Source organism: Nelusetta ayraudi, unplaced genomic scaffold (assembly GCF_046127955.1).
Source record: "Nelusetta ayraudi isolate G7.1 ecotype Tasmania unplaced genomic scaffold, CSIRO-AGI_Nayr_v1 ptg000017l, whole genome shotgun sequence".
NCBI classification, from domain to species: domain Eukaryota; kingdom Metazoa; phylum Chordata; class Actinopteri; order Tetraodontiformes; family Monacanthidae; genus Nelusetta; species Nelusetta ayraudi.
The window spans coordinates 6,719,397-6,746,291 of record NW_027466067.1 but is presented as its reverse complement, the minus strand read 5'-3'; the positions used below and the strand labels follow the sequence as shown (position 1 = coordinate 6,746,291).

Below are 26,895 nucleotides of genomic sequence, written 5' to 3'. Positions count from 1 at the left end.
CAATTGGCTTGGAGAGGCTTTTCAAGGACACACACAAGCTTTGATACTGAAATAATTTTTACTCTACAATTGTTCGCGCCAGTGAACAGGAAAATACTGGCAGGCAGCCTTCACCGTACGGATAGTTGCACGCTCTTGCGGATGCTTTTTATAATGTTCTTTCCAATTTATTTTGTAGTGAAGCTGAGTGACCCTCTGGGTCTTGGTGGAGGAGTTTGTGATAATTGACATGTTCAGAACTGCCACTCAAATGATGCAGTGAACTATTTCGATCATTAATTGCTTATAATTGAGTTAGTTTAATTAGTTGTAGTATCAGTAATTAGTAAAAAAAAAAAAAAAAAAATCAACTATCCATATTTCAGGAAACAAGGTGATGATGGTTATGAAATTAAACTGCACCCAAAACCATAAGTCACGTTTCCTGACATGCTTACTCCATGGCAACTTGGCATATGGATGCACAAGTCACAGATGGAAAGTGAATTTGATGGCGAGGGATAAAACTCTAATCTCCGATGGATCTCTGCGAAACCAAAGGACACAGAAGAAAGAAAAGGATTACGGCCTCGTCTGACAACTGCCGCCCAAATCCAGCACGACGAGCAGACAGGACGGAGGAGGAACAAACGCAATGTGTTTAGGATGAAAGGGGTCAGGACTTACAGTTTGACACTTATTCATCATTGCTTTTGTCACAAAAGGCTGAGACAAAGAGTGCAGTGGGGAGGGGATTAGCTTCTGACGCAGGACAAAGAGATTTCGCTAAGACCAAAAGGGTAAGAGGAGCAGGAATGGGAGGGAATTTTTACTGATTTGGCTCAGTTAAAAGACGTGTTTATTTTAAGCTTTTGAAAGCCTCCTGAGTAGACGGCGTCTGAGAGTCAAAGAGGAGTGGTATTGTTTTCAAAAAGCACTATTGTTTTTTGAATCAGAGCAGAAGATTCTGCACTTTATTTCACACCTCTGTCATTAACTGTGGCTGCTGGACAAAACTGAATAAGTATATAAAAAGCATCATTGAAGTATAACACATCCATAAATAATGTAGTAGCCAGTATATCTGACTTTGGTCAGGGATTCAATGCCAGAATCAGAATCCTTTATTGTCATTGTAAAAAGAGCGTACAACAAAATTCCAGGTGCTACTTCTGCTTGGTGTTTTTAAAAGAGTTGAAATACTTTAAGAAAATAATGTAAGTATAAAAAAGTATATCACAAATATGTAAAAATAGTGGAAATCTATTAAAATGATATCCTGCAATGAAACACTACCATAAAAACATGAAGTAAGTTTCTCTCTCATCTCTGCAATGACGTCTTTGCCTTTAGTGGGTGTTATGTAATCACTGACCCCTGCTGGTGGCCTGTAGGACTTACAGCAACCTTAACCTACGATATCCAGGATTACACAATTCTCCTGTTTTCCTTGCTTTATCCACTTGAACTAGAGTGACCTCCAACTTACGTAAAAACTAGAACAACATCTCCTTGGGTAAACAGTGCTCAGGTCCAACACAAACATGTCTCACAGAGGTACAGATGACTTTTCACTCTTTCATTTTAATTGCTCTCCCTTGAATATTTTCAAAGGCCTTTTTTGTTTTCGAAAATATTGACTGCATAACACGCATTCAATCCAAAACTAGGTGCCAAATATATGATAAACAAAAATCTGAGACTGGGGACACAGGTTACATAAGAAAAAAACACCTCCTCAGACAGCCTTTGAGGCTGTGCTGCAAGGCTTCATCTCTGACAATTGATTTATTTTTGTTTTGTTTGTTTGTTTGTTTGATTTGAAAATGTACCTCCTTCATAGTCCTGGCTATTTAACAGATTACAACAGATTTTAATTGGCTCCGCTATGCACTGTTCAGCACACAGAAGACGTGATGGTGAGCCAAATGTGCAATTTCACCGATTCAACACTAGATGGCAATCCTTGACTGATGCCCGCCAATAATCAGAGCAGAGCAATTTTTCCATTAAGAGCGCTTCCTGTTTATGAAACAAACGACGGATCTAAACACTGGCTGATGAGGTGACGCTAGATAAAGTAGAAATAATGATTCTGCTACTAAAACACTTTGAACATTCAATATAAATATTGTAGCATTCATAGAAACAACTTTAAAAAAAAAAAAAAAAAAACAATACTAGATGTCTTCCTGCAATTTTTTTAAAACTTCATAAATATACTGCACATATGAAGAAAAATCAGGCTACCAAAAGTGTTGATTGGTTGGACGTCCTGGTTGAAAGCAAGAGCTTTGATATGTTCTGCGTGTTCACTTCCATAGGTAGTGTTATATAAAACCGTCTCAACACGTTCACATATTAATGTCATGTAAAGATTTGACATTAAAATTTGATGCACTGCTGTCATATTCATGACATCCCCCCAAGGAGACGGGGGAGGGGAGGAATCAATGTAATTTAATCTGTGGTAATGCAGACTTTCACTGCACGCAGCGCAGTTATGGCACATAAATGTTTCATTGCGCCTCTCCAGGTGATGATTAATCCGGCCATGTAATTATTTCGCTGTTTTACCATCCGTGTTTTCAGCAAGGTGTCAGATAACACGAGTTCCTGTTGTTGTTGTTGTTGTTGTTGTTTTTCTTTACAAATAACTGGATTGAACCAGTCTTGTGAAAGAGCTTAACATTCACGATCAGCATCTAAGAATGCTGGACAAGTAATAGACAAGTAATGGACGAGTAACACAAACACGCGCACAAACACATTTTTTGTGTTTAAAATCACACACCTTGAAAAATTCAATACAATTTTAGATCTAAATCTAATTTTTCCTCCCAGAAACAGGAGAATTAGTAATGCCCTGTGTATTACCAAATCTGTGGTACTAATTGTCAGCCTGAACTCGTTCTTCAAAGGACCCTTTAAACGTGTCAAAACAAGATGACCTCGTGGCACTTACACAGTGGCTGTGAGATCTCTAAAAAAACAACAAAAACCAAAAGCTTGACAGAGCAAAACGACTGAACAATGTCTTGATAGACGTACTTGCAATGTTTTACCACTATCCTTCCGAAGCCTTGCTTAAGTGAGTGCAAAACAGTGCAGGACAACGTTCAGATTCCTCGGAAATGCGATCAGCAAAAGTTTTTCACTTTCCTCCAGCGCCTGCGGACACACTTTAATCGCTTGTCACTTGATTATTATCTTTACGATGTGTTTTGACAAGCACTGCAGTTGACTTGGTGGCTGGCCTCTGCCCTGCACCCTGTGCAGACACACAGGGCTTTGGATCTAACAGGCTTTGACAAAAGCTTGACTGCCAAAAATTCCCCCCCCCCGTCCCGGCGACGTCGCAGCGCTGTGGCGCCAGTTCACTCGGGTTCACTGTGGGACTCAGTTTGTTTGTCATGGTCAAGCGCAATCATCTAATTTGCTGAGTGACTCAGAGTAATTTCACGGTTGCTTGGAAGGATGCAAGGCGGGATTCAGTGACACAACAGGCCGTATTGGTTTCACTGCTCAAAGGAATCAATAGTGCATCCTGTCAGGTGACTAATTTACAATCACTTAAAGTTACACTGGTCTGCCTTACGAGGGCGCTACTGCAGCAATTTCCAGATTTCATAAATTCATTTTGGTGGCCTAACTACTGACAATAATCAGGGATTGTTTGGTCAAAGATTCCTAGTTTGAGCTGTGCAGGCCTCACAAAACAAACTTTCCTCTCACTCACTGCTCTGGCTTGTGATAGGCCAGCCACTCGATGCCAAGTGAGTGGCTGGCAGCGTTAGCTAGTGGGGAAGATGACTGCTAGCTCTTATGCAGTGAGGCCTCACCCACATTTTAAAAAAGTTACTACAATAATCAGGTTTTACTAAGGAGCGTCTTGTTTCAGAGCAGTAACAGAAAAAGCCAGCCCATCTAGTAATACACAACTTGTTAGTTTACGGGCCAGTAACAACACATAACACAACAACATCATGGGCTGAAGAAGTCTGTCTTTCATAACAAGGCCCCTTTAAGACAATGGTGTCAAAGTCATTTTCTATGATTTGGCAACTTGGGGGGCGTCCCCATAGCACCGCCTCGCCTCACCTCGCCACGGTACGGTTGTAGAGCGGCCCCACTGGCCGCTACACAGTTGTAGGAGGTGCCGTTTTGGTACCTCAAGTGCTCAGGGTCCAAGCGAGACGAGGCGAGTTGAGTGGTGACGTAGCGACGAGCAGGGCACTGAATTGGCTCAGTGTTTTCGTAGATTTTCCCTTTCGGAGCGGACACCGACGCCAACTCTTCCGACACGGAACTTCCGTGTTCGCGAGTGTGTTCAACCATATTCGCGAAAACGACGAGCGGCAAACGGCGAAGCGCTCGGAACAAACCGAGTTGCTCCTGCGTGAGACGCGTTAAGTTAGGGAATCCGAGGAGTCTCGAGACGAGAGGAAATACGGATTCGTCGAGAGGACGTGGCTCTTCGCCGTGAGGAAGCCTCGAACACCGCGGCATAAAGTGGTCCTTGGCTCGCGAGGGCAGCTATTTCAAATAAGGAGTCGTGTTTACTGTCTGTTTGTTTTTAAATAAATGCTATTTCCCGTTGTATCTGTCTCGTGTTTACTTTTGGTGAAGATATAAAGGTTGAACTACACCTTTACTCTCTGAGAAAACGAAACCAGAAATTATAAATGTTGCCTGCATAAATGATCAACTGTGATTTCAGTGAGGGAAACTGTTCTTTCTTTAACAGAAAAGCAACCACAGACCGAGCAGCGGGTATGAAACAACTTCTACTTTGTCCATCGCTGCGCTGTCGTGTATCGCACAGAAATAATGCCGTCGAAAACATTGTCCCGCTTTACCGCGTCGACTCCGCCCACGGTCTCGTGGACCAGGGGCTGTGGGGACACAATCGAACCGTGGCGAGGAGAGGCGAGGCGGTGCTATGGGGACGCCCCCTCAGTGACACGGAGAGAATGGCACCCCTGCCATTTGCACAGCGCCCCCAGTTGGCTCAGCTACAACTGCATGAGTCTTGTTGCCTGCCCAGCACCTTCTTACAACACCGGAACTGTTTGATCCCATGCTTGGCTTCTCTCTCCTTCTCGCCTGTTCCCAAAATGTCTCCCTTGGTCTACTTGGTGCCTTTGCTGGAACGCTCCGGTGAACCGCGAAGGCTTCGTTTGCTACGCCAGAGTGTCACGTGTCGAGAATGAACCCCGGCCACTCTACGTCCTTCCCCGTGTTCCCATAAGATGAGAAAACCTTGCGTTCTCGCAACGAGCGGCGCATTCAGATGGATTTTAATTAGCAGAGATGAGTGGTGATTAAAGGCGAGCAAGGCGGATGGCCTGGGTCACGCTGTGCACTCATGCGTGTACACCACATAACATGCGAATAAGTGATGGAATAACCGCGATGTTAGAATGTAGACTTGCTGGAGTCTAGGATCACGCTTAGATGCGAGCGGCGTCGGGAAACAAGTGGTTGACGGGATGATTTGCGTGCAGTTCAGCGGCACCTCCATCGTGACTTGACCGTATTTAGAATTCAAATCACTCGCACGAAAAGGAGGAGCCATTTCAACGCTGGCGATATCTCTGACAGGGCACCGCTTGAAATGATTTCGAGACAACGGCGTCAGGGGGTTCGAGCATGACGCCACTTCAAGACTCGTCGCCAGTCACAGACGGGAGCCTTTGTTTGGAGCGACAACCTGCCTGCTCTCGGAGGGCATCACGTCCCCTTCGCTTGAGAGTGACTGGCAGTGATTGCCGAGTCTCATTTTAACTGGTTACAATTAGCCCAACGATGGCCCAGAGCTGAAACCATTTGCCGAATAGTGGCAGCGAAGAGGAGAGGGGAAGGGTGCGGGATGTGAACGCTTGACACAACTCTTCACCTTCATTTCTGGGCAAATGGGTCAGCGTGAGTCACGGTGGCGAGGCTGTGTTGCAAGACCTCCTACTCGGAAGGCTGTGAATTCAGAAGGATCTGAAGCGCAAGACAACAAAACAGGCTGCCTCGCCAAATATTTCTCTCTCTCTCTCTTTTTTTTTTTTTTACTTTTTAATTCTGACACATCAGACGGAAAAATTCAAAAAAATACTCTGAGTTCATCTCAATTATCCAAGGAGTCAATAGTTCTTCCAAGGTGACTGGCCGAGCCGTCTGCCTTCAAGTGGACCAATCAAAACGTTCCCTCTGCCAGTTTAGCCAGCCGCAGCCCGCAGCGATGCACTGTGGTGTTTCAAGAAACTCCTGCCAAAGCTCTCTCAAAATTAAAAGTCAGCTTTTTTTTCAATTCTGCTCTGAGTACAAGGCTAACAGACTACAGACTACAAAAACAATACAGACATTAAAGAAAAACAAGACCATATGAAACCGTTCGACAAAAGCATTCAGTGCCATTTTTTGTTTGACCAAAGAACCACTCTCCTGTAGCACTATTCTTCTTTACCTTTTCTGAGGAGCTTTTAAAGGGGCCCTATTTGGCCATTTCCAGATTTAGGAAATTCATTTAATGGTCTACTTTCAACAGTAAACAAGGTTTGAGCTGTGAAGGCCTGACAAAACAAGCGTTTCTCTTTTCCTCCCTGCCCTACTTGATCCACCCGTGGCTATGCCTCGGAAAAGTCCACTTCTTTGTGATTGGCTAGCCGCTCATCGCTAGTGCTAGCTAGTGGTGAAGACGGCTACAAGCTCTCATGCAGTGGCACATCGCCCACATATAAAAAAAGAGAAAGGAAAAAAAGTCTGCAGGGCGTTACTGTGATAATCAAGTCGACATGTTTTATAGAAAGTCAAGGAAAACGGCTTGTCACACGGAAATGTGAAGGTGTCATTTTTTTCGTACTTGGTGCATTATTTGGTAAGCCCGTGACGCAAAAAGACATTTTAGAGTGTTGAAGAAGTCGTTCATAATAGGGCCCCTTGAAGAGCAGTTGGCATAAACCGTCAGCTGTTGAGGGAGGGAATCGTAAGAGCAACCAAAACTGTTCTCGTTGGGATGAATCTGAGATTTCGGAATGAAATCACAAGCGATCCTGCTGCCGTGCCGGGCAAAAAGACAAAAAACAACACCAAAAAAAAAACAGCTGTTTGTTTTTCATTAGGAGATGGTTTTGTTATCTCTTGTCGAGCCTCCTCAGCAGAGGACGTGTCTCCTCCGTGTTCTCGCTCTGGCATTCTCTCTGCTCGGATAATCCAGGCAGATGTGAACTTCCCTCAATGCCCCCGCTGGCCCCCCGAGTCAGTCTCGTGCCCTGACACACACAGACAGACACGCACACACCATCTAATCTCAGGCGCAGCAGTGATCGCAGAGAGTACCATCTGCTCTGATCCAGCCTGTTCTGAGATGGGCGGAGCCATGCATCTGGACCCCTGACTGCCCATCCTCCCACTACTCCTTTTATTTATTTATTTTATTTTATCCCCTCTCATATCTAGACTCCATCATATAGGGGGAGGGTTTAACAGCCCATCCAGCTTTACAGTCTTAATAAATCACACTCCCAATCAGTGATGCGGACGCTGGAGGTTAAAGCATTATGCCAATTCTCTGTTATATCATGCACTTCAGTACATCAAAATAATGAAAAAGGAATAACAATTATCAAAATTATTATATGGTGGACAAGGATTGTTTGAATAAAAGACAGAGTTGTATGGTTTTGTTCCATAATTACACGTGAAATGGCATTCCATCTACGTGGATTTAAAACCCTTAACTCTTAAGGACTCGGTGTGTCGGATTAAGTGGCAGCTAACGCCAAGAAAGCATATTGAAAATGATGTTAATGTTAATCCCTGTTTTCTGATGTCACACGCTGGAATGACCGCCGAGCAGATCCATGCTCTGCACTTCTCCTTCCAAACAGAGCTGATCACTGTTATGCAAACATTAATGCTTAGATGTAGCGAATAACACAAAACAGTTTAGTGTTTAGTGACGCATCTATTAAGATTTTTTATTTTTTATTTTTTTTAATTGGGGGTCAAAATGACATTCCAATAAATATCCAACAAAGTGTTTTTCTTTCTTAAAGCGATGTGAGGAGCAGTGATTGGTAGGCAAAAAAAAATATATATATATATATATATTAAACATAGACTACTTGGTTTTAAAGTGATTCCTTTACTCTACAGTTGCTTTGAATAGACTTCTTATTTTCTAGCATATCAAATCTGGTTGTTTTAAAGCTTGTTCTTCCTCTCTAGTCATCGGGTTTTCATGACCAATGGTGCCGCGGGAATAAATCACGTGATCTCTTATTTGATTTTCTTCCAGCGCGGCACCATTGGTCCACAACGGTCCTCGGGATGATCTACGAGCTTACACCACGTTGCATACGCAACCCGCTGTGTGCGTCAGTGGTATACCGTCCTGATGATGACCACGTATAAACTCCCACAGCCAAGCGTGATCCCTGTGACAGCAAGTCCACAGATCAGAATAAATGAAGTCGAAATTTCATTTGAACGGCCAAATCTTTTCCGCCGCACTTGTGCTCCTCGTTGCATTTCACCACTTGCACAGTTCTATTTTCAACAAAAGCGATGGCACTGCCGAGCCCCACACACACGCCTTCACTTGTTTCAGTTTACAGCATGGTGGGGGAAAAAATAGAGCTGACCTTTTCCAGGTGGCGACGGCGAACCATTCTTTGTCCCGTCTCTCCCTCTCTCCGAGTCCCTCAGCTGCATTGTTCACCAGCTCTCGGGCCTGCGGGACACTCGGAAGTAGTGTTTTCTTTTTCCATCACCAACAATTCATCGCGTGGAAGCTGACGGAAAAACAACGCCACAGAGAGTGTGTTTGAACAATGGCCGTGTGTAAAGGCGAGAGGCCGCCCTGACATTTATAGAGCGAAGGGGAGGCAAACAACGGCGGCGGCGGTGACGACGTCCCACCTGGATGGGACTCAGCAGGAAGGTAAACGTGAGGCTTCTCCAATTTGCCTCTTCTGTTTACTTCCCGCTGCCCCCGCCGGACCTCTGATCGGAAAGACAATACTGAAAGTGAGACACTGCGGAACAGCCAAGCATCATGTGATGTTTGAAATCTCATCGCGGGGCTCTATTGTACAAATGGGCGGCGGCGTGCTGGGAAGGCGACCAACACGGTGAAATATTGACCTCATCGGTCGCCGGCGTGAGTCATTCTGAGCGACGTTTAGCTCCGTCTCCTCCTCGCGCTCGCGCCGACAGCTTCCCCTCATTCATCTTTAATGCCTCTCGCCGCGTTGGATTAATTTGTCCATCAAGGACTGATCTGACTCCCCGCCGGCCGATTACACTCTCAACACTTGGCTGTCGTGGGGTTTTCAGCACTTATCTACCGAGCCATCAGAAAACATATTTGAGCGGCTTCTGTTTCGCGAAAACGCCGCATTCGAAGACGTAGGCATTTGTTTGTTTGGTTCCCCCCCATGAATAGAGTTTAGACAATGACTTTAAAATAGCACGGGGGCCTTTGTTGCAGGATTCCAAACAAATGAAACAAATTACCGCTGTCATCAGGAGGCACTAAAAATAGAGCTGAGCTATCTTAGACAGTGGGGATCCACAATCCAACAATGGGTTTCAATTGTCCACGAAACACTGGCGCAGTTTCTAAAAAAGAACACAGACTCTCGCTACAAACGTCCAATTACGGTCTATATGTCCGCCCCCCCATGTATAGGCAAATATTTTGAGGGTAAGTGACTCCGCCAGCCTGCCAGCCTGCGTTCTAGTGCAGTGGCTGAGCACTTTGCCAGGAGCCTGCATTGATGCTCATGGCTACCCACGGCTGCAATGTCCCCGTTTCACCTCTCACCCTCTCCAAGTGATATTTTGGTGCTGCCGCCGCCGCCGCCAAAGCATGTGACTGAGCAACGGCGAACTGCACATTTTCACTCCTCGGTTGAGTTTTTGCAGCGCTGCCCGGATGAAGGGGATGGCACTGCACTTTATGCGGGGAGTAGGTGTGGTGGAGCTGGTAACAGCACTCAGAGAAAGACAACCGAGCAAATCATCATTGTCATGTAACATGACGAAAAAAATGCTATGTGAAGCTTGTAGTGAAGCTAGTAGTTCGCCCTCGGGGATAGAGCATCACATCACTCCCCTTCTTTGTAACTTCCTGCCATTTCTATCCTCCTGTTCCCGGCCGAGTCATACCACAGACCATAAAAATGGTACCCACTGCCTTGCTTGGCACTCAGCATTTAGGGATCACCCAATGATTCCTGAGGGCAGCATCGCTGCTTCTCACCAATCCCTTACGGGAGGAGTCATGTGCGGAGGACAACCTTGGCATCCTTTGGGATGCGACAGTGGGACTTTAACAAAGCCGGACCAGCCACCCGTCCCTGTTGGTGCCTGTGAGTCCATATGTCTGTCTGTCTGCCGATGGGCAGACAGACACATGCGGTGGCAACGAAACTTCAGAAAATAAATGTGAATATCATGAAACAAGCTACTAAATGCTCATGATGATGAACTTGTTATCCTGTCATGTTTTCCTGATTCCACCATCACTGAAAGATCTGCATTTGACACAGAAATACCTCAATGGTTTTGCTTTATTTTAACTGGCTTTGGAAGAACATAATGAAACGAAAAGTCTTAGATGATAGCAGAATCAGGTTCATTACATTTAGTGGTCCCCTTGGAAACACGACCTGGCAAGAGAACTCTGGAAACAGGAGGCGAGCCTTTCGAGTTATTCCCAGCATGATTTTAGCTAATATTAGGATATCCAGCTTGTTCATGTGCACACAATTGGGGCATTATAAATGAATGATCACTAAACATTTTCCTGGGTGTTTGTTGCTTTGCATGGTGGGTGGAGGGGGTGATTTAATTAACATGCTTTGCTCAGCTGTGCTCTTTGGTGGTGAAAAAATGTGTATTGCCAATTTAAAAAAGGTCCTGATTTGTGTGTATCCAGAAAAAAAGTGACTGCGAGTGAGAAAATTCACTTTGGAATAAAGGTGGAAAAAGTGATAAAAGTGGGAGTTCTAAAGACGTTCTTGCAGAGATCTTTCAAGATCTAAACTCACTAAGAATCCTGATCCTGCAACCTGACCCACCTGTCAAAGCCTAATCCCACAGTGAACTAGCAGGCCATTACTCATTCAGAGCTTCCTCTCCGAGGTTTGGCTTACTTTTCTCTCTGTCCTGCTTTTTTTTTTTTTTTTTTTTTAATCCTGATTCTGAAAAAGGAGCAAGAAACTTCCTTTTCGAACGCTTCACCCTCAACCTCTTTGGTTATCTACTAATGATTTCTAACGGATCAGTATCAAATCTTACCAGAAGCTCTTTAGAAGCATGCATACGTTTATTTCATCGAGCATGACAATAGATGGGTGTTAAATTACACAATGTACAGATCTACACAATATTTCTTGATGGTACGCTGTAAAACTGTAAAAAAAAAAAAAAAAAAACGTTTCATACTCGCACCGTGGCACAGTTTTAATCTCTACATTTGACGTCCTCTTCCATGCCTTTGTATCTCAGCTGCTGCTGAGACCCTGCAATTTGCCAGTCTTGAGACGAATAAAGGGCAATCTTATCTTATGACTAAATGACAACGTAGATGTTGAGCTGATGAATGAATTCCGTCTATCAGCGTCTTCTAGGCTGGAATCAAACCGGCAAACTCGGACGGAGAGCTCCAGGACTGAGGATGTTTTATTTTTTTTCCCTCTCTCTCTCCCCACTTCCACATGCCAGGTCCATTTAGTTGACGCATGGAAAGAGAAGCAAGGCAGCCACTCTGAAGGCCATGCTTCCCAGCATCCCTCTCCCTCTCTCTCCGTTCCCGCCTCGGTGTCCAAGAGCTCCGGGCCTCCGGCTGTGTAACCATGACAACCAAATGAGGTAAATGGTTGCGGGAGAATCCTCATCACGACCACCACCCTCACAGGGCCGAGTGGTGCACTAAGCTAGTTATGTGCGAGTCTGGCTCACATGATATTCCCCTCCTCGCGACATTCCTGTTTGGAATCACCAAGACATCCTCCCATCGTTGTCATTCCGGTGCGCGTGCCCGCTGCTGCCGCCGCTGTAAATCTCAAAATAAGGTGAGGGCTGAATGCGTTCGGTGCTCCCTCTGACCTCACGCGGAGCGCAGTCACGTTACATCAAGGGCATGAAGGAGTTTGGGGGGGGGGGGGAGACACACGGAGGGCTACTTCTCCAGGGTGAATTAGCAAAGAAACGCCCTTCGTCAAACAGAATAATTCCAAGTCATTTGGCGGATCATTCTGGAACAAATTACACGACAAAGACGTGCGTACACTAGAGGGCTGGATACTTATGTAAGCAGATCGTATTTTTTTTTGTTTTTGTCTCGCGTTTGTCTCTAATTTCTTGAACACCAAATACCAAAAATAGAGCATTTCATTTGCATACCTGCAGCGAGATAGCGGCGCTGTGTGAAATAGCACACTGTGCCGTGTTTACAGCCTCGCTCGTGTGCCGCTGTGACTGAGCAAAATCCGTCCGCCTCTGGAAACACAGGAAGAGATAAATTCTCATTGCCAGACACTGACTCTGCAGAAGACCTCGCTTACTGCTGCCTCGGCCCATTACTGGAAGCACAAGTCATTAGTGGCGAGGAATAATCTATACTCTGTTCATCAATGTAATATTATTTTTTTATTATTCTTTTTAATTTATTTGCACAATAATTCTAAAAAGAAAATGCAGACAAGAGAGGGTAGAATAAAACAATTCATTTTTATTGTTGTTTTTTTTTAACCAAACATCAATTTACAGCTACACATACGGTCTTGTATGACATTTGGAGATGCGTTCAGCTGCAGCATCGATGCCATCGTCCACTCCATCATCTTAATTTAGATTAGAGCCATTCCCACATTGATCTGACGAAGCATAACACAGTTTTTGGAATTCTTTTTTTTTTCTTTTTTTTTAAGCAATGTTGAAGACAAACTGTGTAAAAGCAGCCACGAGTGCTGCTGCTTTGCAAGGGTGCACAATCCCGGAAAATGACCTCAGGGCCTGACAAAGTAAATAAATGCTTCATTCTAAAAGGTTGAATAGAAAAATAGACATTAATCTGAACTTTAAACCAGAGGTAACTCAACAGTGCATGCTGTAATGTGCTGATATTAATCAAAAGAGAAGGTGAAAAGGAAATTGTCATGCTAACAAAAGCCTCAAACTAACAGCTAACATAACAATCTGTTAATATACAGTAACTACACAGTAGTTGAAAATAATGATATGTATAAAAACTCTTCTGATGTTGTTGGCTGAGGTCTACAACTTCACATATCGGCTAAGAATGCAGTTTCTTCTTTTTTTTTTTTTTTTAACTTTAGCTCATTTTGTGCAAGGCCCTGTACTTTTCAAAGTTTTTTCGTATTGTGTTCAGCTCTGAACTTTAGAATCGGTCTTCATCGTCACACAGAATGTGAATTTAACACCCTGACCAATTGCTCTTTTTAATGTGTGTCTGAATTATCCCTCTATTGGATCATTCAACCAACAATAACTTTTGGAGTCAATATGATGATGAAAAATATGAAATTTTCATAATATTGACACAACTGTGTTTTGTTTAAACTAGAATGCTACACTAGTAATTGGCATTCCCCATTAGGACTGTAGTGGAGTCAATGCTCTAACTTGAAGTTTACGGTAATTTGCAACACAATATAAAGTTGCCATTTTTCAGAGAGAATAAATAATTTTTGGCTGACAGGGAGCAGGATTTATTACCTCAGGACTTCTGAGCTTCAGTCTTACAGAGGTCATTCTGCAACTGTCCAGGAAGTCTGCCCCTGCCCATTTATATGTTCTATATAACACCATTTAGATCTTATCCAAGCCTGTGCTGCACTGCTGTTACGTTAAGCACATTCTAAAACACAGTAACACATAATGGAAAATGTTAATATCGCTAAGTTAAAACTTGAATGTGTATGCTAGTTAGCCAGACATGATAATGTTCACAACAGAGCAGGTGAAAGAGGACTTTGTATGTGGACACTTTACTTTTTCACTACTACTTTTTACTTTGTTTTGTAGTTTTGAAACAAAACAACAACAAAAAAAAAAAAACAGAAATTGAAGCTTCCAATATGTTTGTTTATAGCATCGAATGGTTTTCATGCCGTTTAGGGGAGAGGTCAAGCTATTTTTGGCCGATCCGTATTAATTTCCCACAGACATTTGGCAGATAAGCACTTGACATCTGCACAGTCACACGACGTTAATGAGGATGTGGCATTTCGAACACGGAACAAGAAAGCACATACTGTCACAATACAGGCTGGTATCAGGGTTGCCAACTTGAACACTCCAAACGGCTCTGACAAGCCTTTTGTTCCGCTGCTAACTTGGGGTCTCACTGCCTCCAAGTTTGAGGTGAAAATGTACATGAGAACCGGCTCCGACGCGCCAACATGTTGTTGTTAATGCAAAAAGCAAGCGGTGGTGGATTAGTCGCTCAATGGTAAATTATAACAATTGAATATTTTTAGCTGGGGCACTGTGTAGGATACTACAGAATATTTCCATTAGTCTACAGCAGATACAGAACATTTGGCTGTAATTAGTTTTGGGCCTTAAAATGACTGCGGAATTACAGCAGTCTGACTTCGTAATGACCGCTGCGTTCCGAGTCACTCTGGGCACAGAGCTCAGGTTTAAACGAGCGCCGGCTCCCAAAACACCTTCACGGACAGACACAAGGGCTCTGGCATTACAACTCAACACATTCTTCATCCTCTGAGTTACATGGAAGCCTTAAATTGATAACCCACTGCATGGAAGACCTTTCCCACTCCAAGCTAATGTCAAAGGTTGGCAAAGCTGATATCAACAGACAGTATGATGGTACACATCCTTATAACAGTCACAATGGCTTTTTCTGTTGAATCTTTGTGCTTTATCAATTGCGGAAGGGAAAAGAAGTAAGGCAGCGCCAACTCCTCGACCTGTTTTGAAAATGTGCCCCACAACACCGAACATTCAGGGTTACGAATCGCTCACAAGGGATGGAGGCATAGGGAATTTTTGCTTCATCTCTCGCTACTCACACAAAAAAGGATGTCTCTCTAAGCTCTCAGCTCTTTTCCCATCCTTTTCTTGTTTGCATTAAGAGGCTTGACATTCTTCCTGCTTCGTATCTCCGTTTTACTGAATTATTCATGCCTTACAAGAATGTGAGAAGATACATACTTTCGCTTTAGGGGGAAATCAACAGAATCCAGCTTTGAGTTCGACACTCAACTAAAGACAGATTTCAATGTAAACGATGCAAATAACAAACGGAGACCCATGATATTAAGGGTGCTGCTTTATTTGAATTTGACTGTACTACACTGCTAGTCATGGGTACATATGGATGACGTTAATATATAAGAGTTCTGGTAAAACGAGCAGTTTTACCACAAGGTCTTAGAAGATCTTTGATAACTGGAGAAAAGGCTGACTGAGCCTCTACTGTGTTTTCATCTTAAAGTCACAATAGAATACAAGTCTTCTATCCGTACCTTAGGGTGACTAGTATTGTGTAGTATTGTTTATCCAAAGACAAACATCTTTGTTGGTTTATGTGTGTGTGTTTCGGCTATAGGCATTATCTCGAACTAGCTAGACACTTGATCCATAGAGGAGTCCCCATACACATCTACGGGCCTATAACTAGTCTCCGGTACTGTGGGGCTTGCCAAAATTAGGTTCACCAGGTAAAGTGCATCGTTTGACATAATAGTTATACACAGACTCTATTTTAGTAATTTTATTTGCCATAGTGTTCAAGATCTTCTACTTACTCTCTATAATGATAAACACAGTTTCATCAATCTAAGGTACATCCTTTTGATTAAAACATTTTGTCTTTGACTGTACATGGCTTGTGATTATATACTATGATATAGTGCTGGATTAATGTGTGGACTTGCTGTGTATTTATTTTCCTGCCTGTATCAGATGAGCTACCTAATATCTCGCCATTATCCAAATCCCTCCAGTTCATCCGAGCCCTCAGCCACTGTCCACTTTTACCCGCAGGAGGTCGATGAGTGTATCTCTAGTTTCTCAACCACTTTTAAATGTGATTTAATCTGCCCAAAGACACCTGATAAATGGACTGATATGCCAGCATTGTGTAGTATGAGTAGTTAAATAGTGAGGTCATTGTTCTGTATGACATCCTTTTTTATCTTATTTGATTCTATTTTTTTTATTTTTTTTTTTACTTTTTGGATGTAGATCAGACATTTTTGCCCATCCATGATTAAAAAAAACCCAACAACTACCCTTCAACAGAGTTCAGTTGAAAGACTGAAGTGACAGCGCGGCAGCAACAGTTGGACATATTTCCTCTTTCGTCAAAAATATGTTGCCCCTCTCTTTCTGTCTGTAGGCCTGTAGCACAAAGTCAAGAGCCACGAAGATGAACTGTGGGCACTAAACAGCCCACCGAAAAACACAAGAATAATATTATTTGAGTGGATTGCAACTGCAGTTCATTTCTCTGGAATGTCCTCTGTCGCCGTAGTTGGGAAGTCCGTGTGCAAAAAACAAAACAAAAATTCAACTGTGCAAGGGCAGGACCCTACCGTCAAACAGTCCTGGATGCTCCACAGGGCGGAAGTGGTATGACAGTTGTGCACACCACACCCCCCTGCTGTGAAGTCCTCACAGCTGTCTGAGTTACCAGGAACCAGAGAGCGCAGCAACCCTCCCCCACGCCCCCCTCACTCCTCGCTCTCCTCCTCGTCGCCCTTGGTGCCTTTGCTCCAGCGCTGGAAGCAGTGCACGGTGGAGGCCAGGAAGAAGCTCGTCATGATGGCTACCACGGACACTGAGATGCCGGAGAAGATGATGATGAGCAGGTCCGTCAGCGTCAGGCTGGCCTGGCACTCGCGGAAGCTGTCCTTGGACAACTGGGTGAGGGAGACACGCCGGCCGTCCATGGGCAGGGAGCACTCCATGCCATCCACTCCTGTCATCCCAAAAACAGGAAGGAGACACCGGATTAGACGGATGTGCCATGCTACCTATCTACACCCCCACCCCCTCGGCCCTGCTGAGCAGTAGTTGACATAAAATGTCTCAGCCAAACATGTTCACTTGGCAGCTGGCAGGTTAATGGTCCGGTGTGTAATATTTGGCTTGATTTGTGATATATATAAATATGGGTTCCCCAGGTACTCTAGCTTCCATAGTCCAAAAAACGTGCATGTGAGGCAAATTGGGAACTCCAAATTGTCTGGAGGTGTGTGAGTTAGTGAGTGTGTGAATGGTTGTTTGTCTTTCTATGTGGCCCGGCAATGAACTGGAGACTTGTACATGGTGTAACTATGACAGCCGGGATTGACCCCTGCAGACCCCAGCGACCCCTGCATTGCAGGAGGAAGCGGGCATAGAAGATGGATGGATGGATGTTATGACATGCAATTACAAGAGGTTCTCAAAGTGGTGGCCTTTGGATTCCAGGCATTTATGTGTATAGTGAACTACTGCTTGGGTAACGTTTGTTACCTCAAACACTTGTTGCTGCTGCATACATGAGGGTAATGCCATCTTTTGGGAAAACATCGTACAACAGTACACAGTGTTATTGTAACTTGATCAAACTTTATTTATTTATGCAGGTTTTTCTTTTCCTGATGTGTGTATACATTATTTTAGCTGACTGTATGCCACGCAGATACGTATTTTGATAATTCTGATGGGCCCGACATGTTAAAATGGACGAGGTGCTGCCATATTTTTCCTCATTAAAAAAAGAAAGAAAGACAGAACGAGATTTAGAAGTCTCAGCTGAAGTTGCACAACACACCCACCCACAAAGCCTTGACTGCAGATCCACAGTGGGCACTAAGTTGAAACGGTGTGAACTGTGCAGTTTGCTGTCTACAGCACACAGCATTACAGTTCAGCGGAGTCCTCAATGGCCCGACTGTTAAATGCCTCTGACAAGACGGGTACGAAGGGAAAGTCCATTTTAATCATCGTGATTTCAACCGCTATAGGCGCAGACGGGGCAGCCCGAGGACCATGATTCCTCATTAAGACTCCAGGTTGCGTCTCTTCGATGTACTGATGCGATACTAGAGGCCAGTGTCTGAGACAGAGGGCACCTCAACCGAAAATTGTCTTGAGACGAACGCGTGGCAAATCGGAGCGTGCTGCAATCCAGCCCGCTGTCACCTTCACCGCGTTGACAGCGCGGTGAAGAACGGTAAGCGTTGCTCCGCTTTACGTAAGTCTCTCCTTCCCTGCCTGGCTTGCAAGTGACAAGAGCACCGGACACTTCGGTCAGAGTTACTGTCCTTGCAACAAATGCCACCGGAACCACCAAAGTCAAGGGTATTTTAAGACCCACTAATTAATCTTTTAATACTATTTCTTTGACCATTAAATTCAATGTAAATCATTCAAATGACCCTTAAAATGTCTTTTTTTTTAAGAGCTTTATAAACATCTGCATGAAATGAAGGTCTCACCTATTTTTAAAAGGGGTATTTTTTCCTGTCTATTCTCAATAATAAACACTGTTTTTGAGCGCAACTTACAACACAAGCAATCAAAACAAAAACAAAAAAAATAAATGCAACATAGAGAATGTACAAATGAATTAATATAAAAAGAGTGGAACTCAAAACTAAAAATGTCTCTTAAGCAAACCATTTAGGTTGCCGTTGTAATACTGCATTTGTTTAGGTTCTTTCCATACATTATGCTGCAAAGACTCAAGCGCGACTATCTTATCAGGCAGAAACTACCTTCATATTGGCAAAGCTATGCATAAAGAAGAGACATATCGATGTGGATGCAGCTTAAAGGTGGGTAGAGACCAGCTCTGCACTGTGGGTGGCTGCTTTCCACTGGTACACAACGCTGCAAACGCATAACACTGTGTCCTGCATCAGTTCAGGGTCTTCGCTCAGCAGCCCGCACCGTTTGCACGGCTTCCTGTCACAGTCCCATTTCCTGCGACTGGCACCACACACAGTCATTTATATGTAACTACTTTAGGTCTTATTGCAGCCATGCCTGGTCTTCGTCGCACACATGTTAAATTTAAAAGCAACGTGATTAAGACAAAGGAACCAAGTTCACTCGTGTGTAATCTAAAAATGAAAAAGTAAAAAGAGACATGGCACCATTTTGCACTTCTGCTGTGTGGACCAGCTACACTCCAGCTGTTCATAATCAGAAGCAAAGGCAATTTCATTTGTGTCAAAATGTGATTTACACAGGAAACAGTGGATTGCATTGTATTGTCCATTTCACAGTACGTAAAGCCATTTTGAAATGACGTCGCCATTTCTGAATACCTTTTTCCCCCTTTTCTAATTTCTGGCAATGATCATTTCACGCAATAAGCACAGTCTAAAATTAACCTTGCAAGAAATTGAGGCATTTGGTGCATGCTGGACAAACTCCATCTAGACTTGAGTAGCCTTGGATCAGGATCAGATAAATTTGAGTCAGGAGCAGCATCAAGGACAAGGATTCAAGCTGATTAACAGCCAACAGCAACAATCCCAGTAGAGCCAGTGAACAGCACACTGCTCTCCAGCATGATAAATGTCTGCTGATTGTAGCTGAAACTGGGGATGGAAACTTAATCAAACCCAAGTGTGACAGAACCGCTGGGGGTTCGAAAACGTGGACATATGCAGAACAGGCTGTAACGACGTGCTGGCTGAGTGCGCTGCAGTGCATTTATCGGTTCTTAATCTTAGCCGTGCACGTTGTTGCTAAAAATGTTTTAAATGCAATATCCTAACACAAGAGTTGCATAACTAACCATATGGCTTCCATTTCCAAAGCATCAGTTGGGTCTCCAAATGACAATTTCACTAAGTGGGGATTTTGTCAAGTGTTTTTACTTTCAGCTACTGGCCAAGTCACTGCAGGAAATACTGGCACTGTGCGCATTTATTTTGTACGTCAGGACATTTTGTGACCGTCTTTCTTCTGAGAAAAGCAGATGGTTTCAAGCAAAACCTTTCCCTGCCTGTCTCAAATGTGTGATTAACATCGCAGGCTGAGGGGATAATGGTACTCAAGTGTGTCGGTGAAGTTACAGGATTACTACATTGACTGTTTTAAAGGCAAAAAAAACCCCAACCCAAAAGCAATTAATAGCAAAGTAGAATCAGCTCAGCTAGCATGAAAACAGGACTATCAGAGTTTTTATTGTGTTGGTCGTTAAGGCAGGAGGACATTATTTTTAATACCAGGGGACATTGTTGCAAATTAAGAACTAAAATTACAAAACAGGGCACAATGTTATATTGTACTGGCTGGAAGAAGCTATAATTACTGAACCGTTTTAGTATCTGGTCAATCTCCCAGACCAAACACAGAGATTAAAAGTCTTTCTGTGATAAAAACGTGCATGTCATTCATGATGAGTGAAAGTCCGGATTTAATGAATACAAACATCGGATTAATGATGCTAAAACCTGAGATTGTGGCAGAGGTGCTTACTTTCTTGGCTAATTTCTTGACAGCAAGGTGAGCTGTCAGCTCAAGAAAAATGTGTGTGTTTTTGGTGACACTGGGCTGCGATCTTACTTGACTTAACTGCATTTGCATTATATACTGTTTGCAGAGCACAGACAACTGTGACTGTGAAATAAGACTACGTTAAATTTCCATTTGTCGCTCATAATACTTGTGATTGTCAAACGTATACATGAATACAGTTGTGTATATGAATAAAGGACAGGAAACACAACACTGGACTATCAGGTGTGTCTGACCACGCGGCCATGTTTCAATTCTGGCACAGACACTCGATGGCTTGCGTTCAGGTTTACAGCGAGTCGAGGAGACGGGCTATCTGCTACCTCAGCTGTGACTGATCTACCGAGATTTGAAAAATAAATGTTGGAGGGTGGTTTTGACTCCCAAACCAGACATCTAGCCAGACTTATCTTCACCAGAACCTTGCGTGTGTCAACTCAGCTGCAGAAGCTCACACCTTTTGGAAATCTATGCCTTTTAAGGCCATTAATTTTAAGAGCAAACAAAGGTAAAAAAGAGGACCTAATGTGAGAGAGAAGTTGGTGCTGACGAGAAGAACTGTGTAAACAAGGCAGCGCTGCTAAAAGATGCGGTTGCACTAAGTAGTCTAATGGCACAATGTTTTTGTTCGCCACAGTCGGACAGACTGAATGCTAAAGCACTGAATGCACTGACAATAATAGAAATAAATGGTGATACAAGATGGATGGATGATCGTTATCTTTATACACCAAACAGACTTAAGGAAAAACCAACTGATGAAATAATTACATCTTATACAGAAACAGGAAACAGGATTAGAATGACCATAATCAATTACTGTGGGGTCTGTTTTTTTTGTTTGCTTTGTTTTGTAAGAAAGTCTACCAACCTCTGGGCTGGTTGATGCAGATGTTTATCACACAACTATCCCTTTCCTCACTTTATAAAAACTGAATGGTTACAAACCTATCTAATGTAAGCAAAGAAAAAAAAATCCAGGCAAAGATAATTACCAAAGTGGAGAAAGAACGACTCAGTTATCGAACAGAGACTAAGAAAAACCCTGAGGAAGAACAGTTGGGAGTATTTGTGGAGAAGCTGAGTGTAGAACTCGCGTACGACTGCACTAAATGATGAACACTTATGTGACAGCGGGAAAAGGCTGAATCACTCAGAAGGGGGAATCCTTCTGCTCGGAGACTCACTGAAACTGTGCCATTGGTATTCTCAGAATGTTAAAATAAATAAATAAATTAGCGCATTAAGATGCAAGCATGCCAACTAGCAGGGATGACAGCAATAGAGTGGATAATGTGAATTACGGTGGCTTTAGCATCGCCGCCAGCACACACAGCACACTCGCAGGGAAGGAAAGGACGCTCGAGGTTCTTGGATTTTCACCTTTTATTTCTGACACTGGCAGATTAGTCCTCTCCGCTTCCGTGCAGCGCAGCAGCTGATGCCTTCACACCGTGTGGTTCTGTCCCACCTTCTCACACTGTCTCACTAGCGCGCCTTCTCTTTCACACGTCCCAACTTTAAATAAACATAAAATTAGGCCAGGATAAAAAGAGGCTGTCAGCCTGGATATTTTTCTCCTCACAGGCAGCACGGCGCGTGAAGAAAGCAGACTCCGAAATGCCAAGCATGCAGTGCATGGTCAAGCGCCATCATATTTACAAAGACGCCGTGGCCACATGCAAAACAGGCCTCGAAGGGGCAACTTGATAGGCCGCAAAGGAAAATTCTGACTTTGACCCTGTCACACGAACTGCTACTCGGGCAGGGAAACTGGTCAAGTCACGACTGGGGTCGATAGCGATGCACGATGGGGCTTCGTCTCTCCTGGGACTTGGACTGCCTTGCCCTGTAGGCAGCTCTGGCTCCAATTACCTTGGCCAATGTGCCACGGAACTGTGTCACTCTGAATTATACATGGCCTTTGTTCATCCTTAACCCAAGAACACAGAAGTGGATCACGCTTACACTCACTCGCTTCATTACAATATTACAGTGCTTAAAAGAACTTGCAATTTCATACAAACGCAGATGCTGATTTGACTGCTTATGGCTCAAAGGAACAAATCAACAAATGTTCACAAACGGTAGCTGGGAAACAAACCTAACCATGTGTGATTAATCCAACCCCATCTCTTAAAAGTGCAGGCACTCCTGCTGACCTGCAGTAATCAAAGATATGCAAAAAAAAAAAAAGTGGGCTTCTTTGGGAACTTGAAATCGCAGGGGAAATCAAGATGTGAAAAATGGAATGGGAATTGGGCTTCAAGCTCATACATAGACTGCTATATTATGCAGGCCAGCGCAGAGAGAACTGTAGATACCTTGGGATGACTTCAAAAATAGCTTTGCAGTTTTGTAAGATTATAGTGAACAGTTTAAATTAGTTTGGGTTGAGATTTGTGTGCAATGATTTGGGAAACTCTGCTTAAAGTTATGAATGCTGATAGGTATTGGGAATCAATCAATCAATCAATCAACCAATCAATCAAAACTGCAAGTTAAACAGCACAAAAAAAAAATTAATTAGCAATCAGCAACATACTGGATACAGCTATTGCTTACTCTGCTGCAACACTGTTAAATGTGAGAAATTATTAAGCACTCACGTGTTACAAAACAAAAAGCCTTTTGATATGTTGTTAAACAGCTATTTCTGCCTGTTATTAGATTTTCCCGGTGATGAATGAGACATTAAACAGAAACACCCACATCGCTTACGGTTTACAAGTTGACACATATTGAAATGCTTCTACAGTCAACCCTCATTCACTAATGAGTGTCCATCTGTTATTATGCAGCCACTTCCAACACTGGATTCAAGAGAATAGGTCATCACATTGTCCCATGATCGAGAGCTTATTCATTATGATAATTATGTCTGGCGGTAAGATGCCATGCATGTGTCCGCCACAGTGTTTGAATTTTTTTTTTAACTCAGCATGTTGGCTTCTGCTACTTTGTGTTTGCACTGCAATGCTGCATATTGTTGTGTTGTACCACTTAATCCATTGCCAAATAAATACATACAAAGACCTTCCTAGAAAAAGCTGCGGTTAAGTGGTACTTATGTTTCTCAAATCACTTCATAATCGGATCTAGAACCCATGCTTAAGGCAGCCTAAATGTCTTCATATGCGATTGCCCCTTTCAAAAGGATTAAGGTGTTTCTTCAGATATTAATTGTACACATGTATTCCCTACAGTCATGTGACACGTAACAGGAGCAGTACATCTAACACCATGAACAGAAGAGCAAAGAGTAAGAAATTACCTGATAAATCGTCTCGCCATACTTAACACAGCAAAAGACACGGCAAAGAAAAAAAAAAAAAGTACTCATGGTATGTCTTTGTGTGCCTGTTTGCTAAGTCGGTCAACTCTGCGGTCAAAAAGCAAACACTCACTGATGGGGATGGAAGAGCTGTGTATATAAGGGGTGATAACTCAATTAGAGTTTGGCGCCAACTGGCAGTCTTGCCTTCAGCTTGGCCAGACCTTTGGTAATTTTTTGTTGATAGCGGCTGTTGGGCCAGAACAATGAAATCTATAAAGGCTTTTAGCTGACTTAACACATGACCTATGATTAATATAACCTGAGGAACAGAACAAGTGGAGGTCATCACAAATTTAAAGCAATAATGTAAACTCCATTTCAATTTACCGTCTTTCAACTAGCACAAACACAAATTTAGAACTTTCAAGCCTTAATACACCCTACGGTTCTACTTGGTCACGTCTTCAGTGACTTTTAGAAAAAGAAGATAAATCAATCATATAAAAATATATGTATATATTGTCTAAGAGAAACTGCCGACTTGTCCAGGGTAAAGCCCACCTTCTCGTACTTTCAATGATCCTGAGAGCAGAAGAAGCAGTAATAGGAACAGGATATATGATTATGAGATGTGTGCACAGAGAAAGTTTCTGCTCGCTGAATATTTTCAATGAAAGTGTCCACACCAGAACACAGTTTTTCATGGACCCAGTTATCACATTATGGAACACAATATTTTTGTATTTTAAGTTCAAAACTTTGCAGTGGTAGCAAGTAAGTTATGGAAAACAAGAATAATGTGCGTATCAGTAAAACTGTGAATGATCTGCTGTAGATATTTGAGTTGGGAAAATAAATGTTCAATGTGCCGTGTCCTTTTTATGGTCATTGAAAATAAGCAGCCTTATTCACAGTTATGTGAACAATTGTGGTGGTTTTATGCATGACTTATTTATGCCCTCATATTCTACAACAGTAAATCAGCTGTTTGTAAGCAGATGCTGCCCACAATAGGATACTTTTAAAGGGAATTGTTGATACAGTATGTTTTTGTCCAATGCCCTGACTATGACATGCATGCATGCATACAATAAAAAAAATCAAGTTGCACAAGCAAGCATCAAATCCATAACTCTGTTATTTAACTCAATCCATCCGACTACGTCACAGTGGAAGCATGACTTCATAATAGATGGCCCAATAAAATTTGTACCAACAAACAAAGACGGGTTATGATCTCAATGCTGTGGACAAAGACAATGACACTGTTAAAAGACAATGTCACTTTAAAATAATACATTATAGGAATTCCTTAAATATAGCAACATCTGAAAGATCTGATGTGTAAGCAGAATATTGATCAATTGTCGGTTTAAAATGCATGGTAAAACAAAAGATATAATAAATATATTTTCCAATACTACACAATGCCACAATAAAGACTGCCCATGAATACAATTCAGGGCATTGCAGTACATCTAAACTTGGTAATATGAGCTATCATCTCATATTACTGAGTCTCACACATTGTAGGCTATTGGAGTGGAGGAAGAAAGATAAAATTAGAATGTGGGAGAGGGAGGGGGTTCCCTCTCCTACAGGGAAAACAAAAATAGATCGTAGCTGTGTTATGGCATTGATTTCGCCATGATAGTGCAGTGTATTGTATTGTATTGTATTCAGAAATGCTTTTTTGGGCCAAGCTTACGAACAGCACATGGTGCCAATGTGTTACTTACCATTTGGTAGCTTGTGACTGTTCTCCATCAGCCATGCAAAAAGGCTTGCAAAGTTGCAGTTGCACACCCAAGGATTACCCTCTAGCCTTACAACCCGCAAGGAGGGCAGCTGACTCAGTGCTCCCACCTTTAGGGTAGATAGCGCATTGCGCTCCAGTTCCAGCTCTCTCAGAGAGGTGAGACCCAGAAAGGCCTCCTCGTTCACCATGCTCAGATATGGGTTGTTGCCTAGCCGTAGTTTGATCAGGCTCCGGGACTCCCCAAATGTCCCCTTTGGAATTTCAGTCAAATTATTGCTGCCCAAGTCCAGGAAGACCAATCTGGATGTGGTGCTAAGTGTCCCTGGTTCTATAAGGGAGAGGGAGTTATTCCGCAGGTCCAGGTAGACCAGGTCACTGTATAGAACCAGAAAGTCCGAAGGGATGCGGGGTATCCAGTTGTCAGCCAGTAAGAGCCTGCGTACATCCAGTGGGATCTCTTCAGGAAGACGCGTCAGCCCACGGCCACTACAGTCCACAGTGTGAGGATCTGGGCACAGGCAGGTTACTGGGCAGTTCTCCCCCCGGGACAGCAAAATGAGGACAAGTTGGAGCCAGAAAACACATGGCAACATGGTCAAGGGGGAGAAATTATTTAAGGAGGGAAGAGGCACTGGGTGAGGGTGAATACTAAAGGGTAGTTAGGGGCAGAGAACAAAAGGGTTAGGGTCAGAGGGCAGGAGATTAGGACATGGGGGGGATAGGGGAAAGCAAGAAGGGGCAGATGAGACTCAATCCTCATAAAAGACCATCCTGTTGTTATGGAAATGAGAAAGTCTCGAAGGGCTCAGCAACTGTGAGGTGTCACAGCGACAGCAAAAACTATTCTCCTCATGTAGCAGGCAGCTCATACGAAAAAGCAGACTCCCTGCTCCAAAGGAGCAAAGAGCGGGGGATAGCGAGCAGGAGGGAGCAGGAGACAGACGAAGCCGTGCAGAGAGGGGAGGGTAGCTGAAGAGAGGTAAACAGACACGAGTGAGCAGGGAGCGATGAGAAGCCAGGGGCACAGACGAGGGAGAGGGGATTGGAGGACGGAGCTCCGTCCGCCACACTACCCCACAGTTGATCTGGCGGCGGTGACAGACAAAGACAATACGGTCTCTGACACAAAAGGATATATGAAGCTGTGATTCAAGCATGACAAGCGAAGAGGAGCATCAGCGGATCCCTCCATTAGTCCCAGATCTCTGTGTGGATAATCCTAGTGGTGTGAAATGAGAGCGAGGGAAGCTCACGGTACATCGCTCAAGTGTGGTAAGGTTGTCCCCCTTCAGTATTTCCACTCCGCGTCCAAACGCTCAGCATAATGCTGTGAAACGGCACGGATCAGGTTTGCGCTGTCCAT

General features: G+C 43.4%; 1 protein-coding gene across 1 annotated transcript; it reads right to left on the bottom strand.

Annotated features, from left to right (window-relative positions):
• Positions 1-15,663: 15,663 nt before the first annotated feature.
• lrrc38b (leucine rich repeat containing 38b) lies at positions 15,664-26,260 on the bottom strand. The gene is made up of 2 exons (XM_076025074.1): positions 25,513-26,260; positions 15,664-16,954 (listed from the first exon to the last, which is right to left on the bottom strand). The coding sequence occupies exons 1-2, from the start codon at positions 26,123-26,125 to the stop codon at positions 16,707-16,709; spliced, it is 861 nt and encodes a 286-aa protein (XP_075881189.1). The 5' UTR covers positions 26,126-26,260; the 3' UTR covers positions 15,664-16,706.
• Between the last annotated feature and the right edge of the window lie 635 nt (positions 26,261-26,895).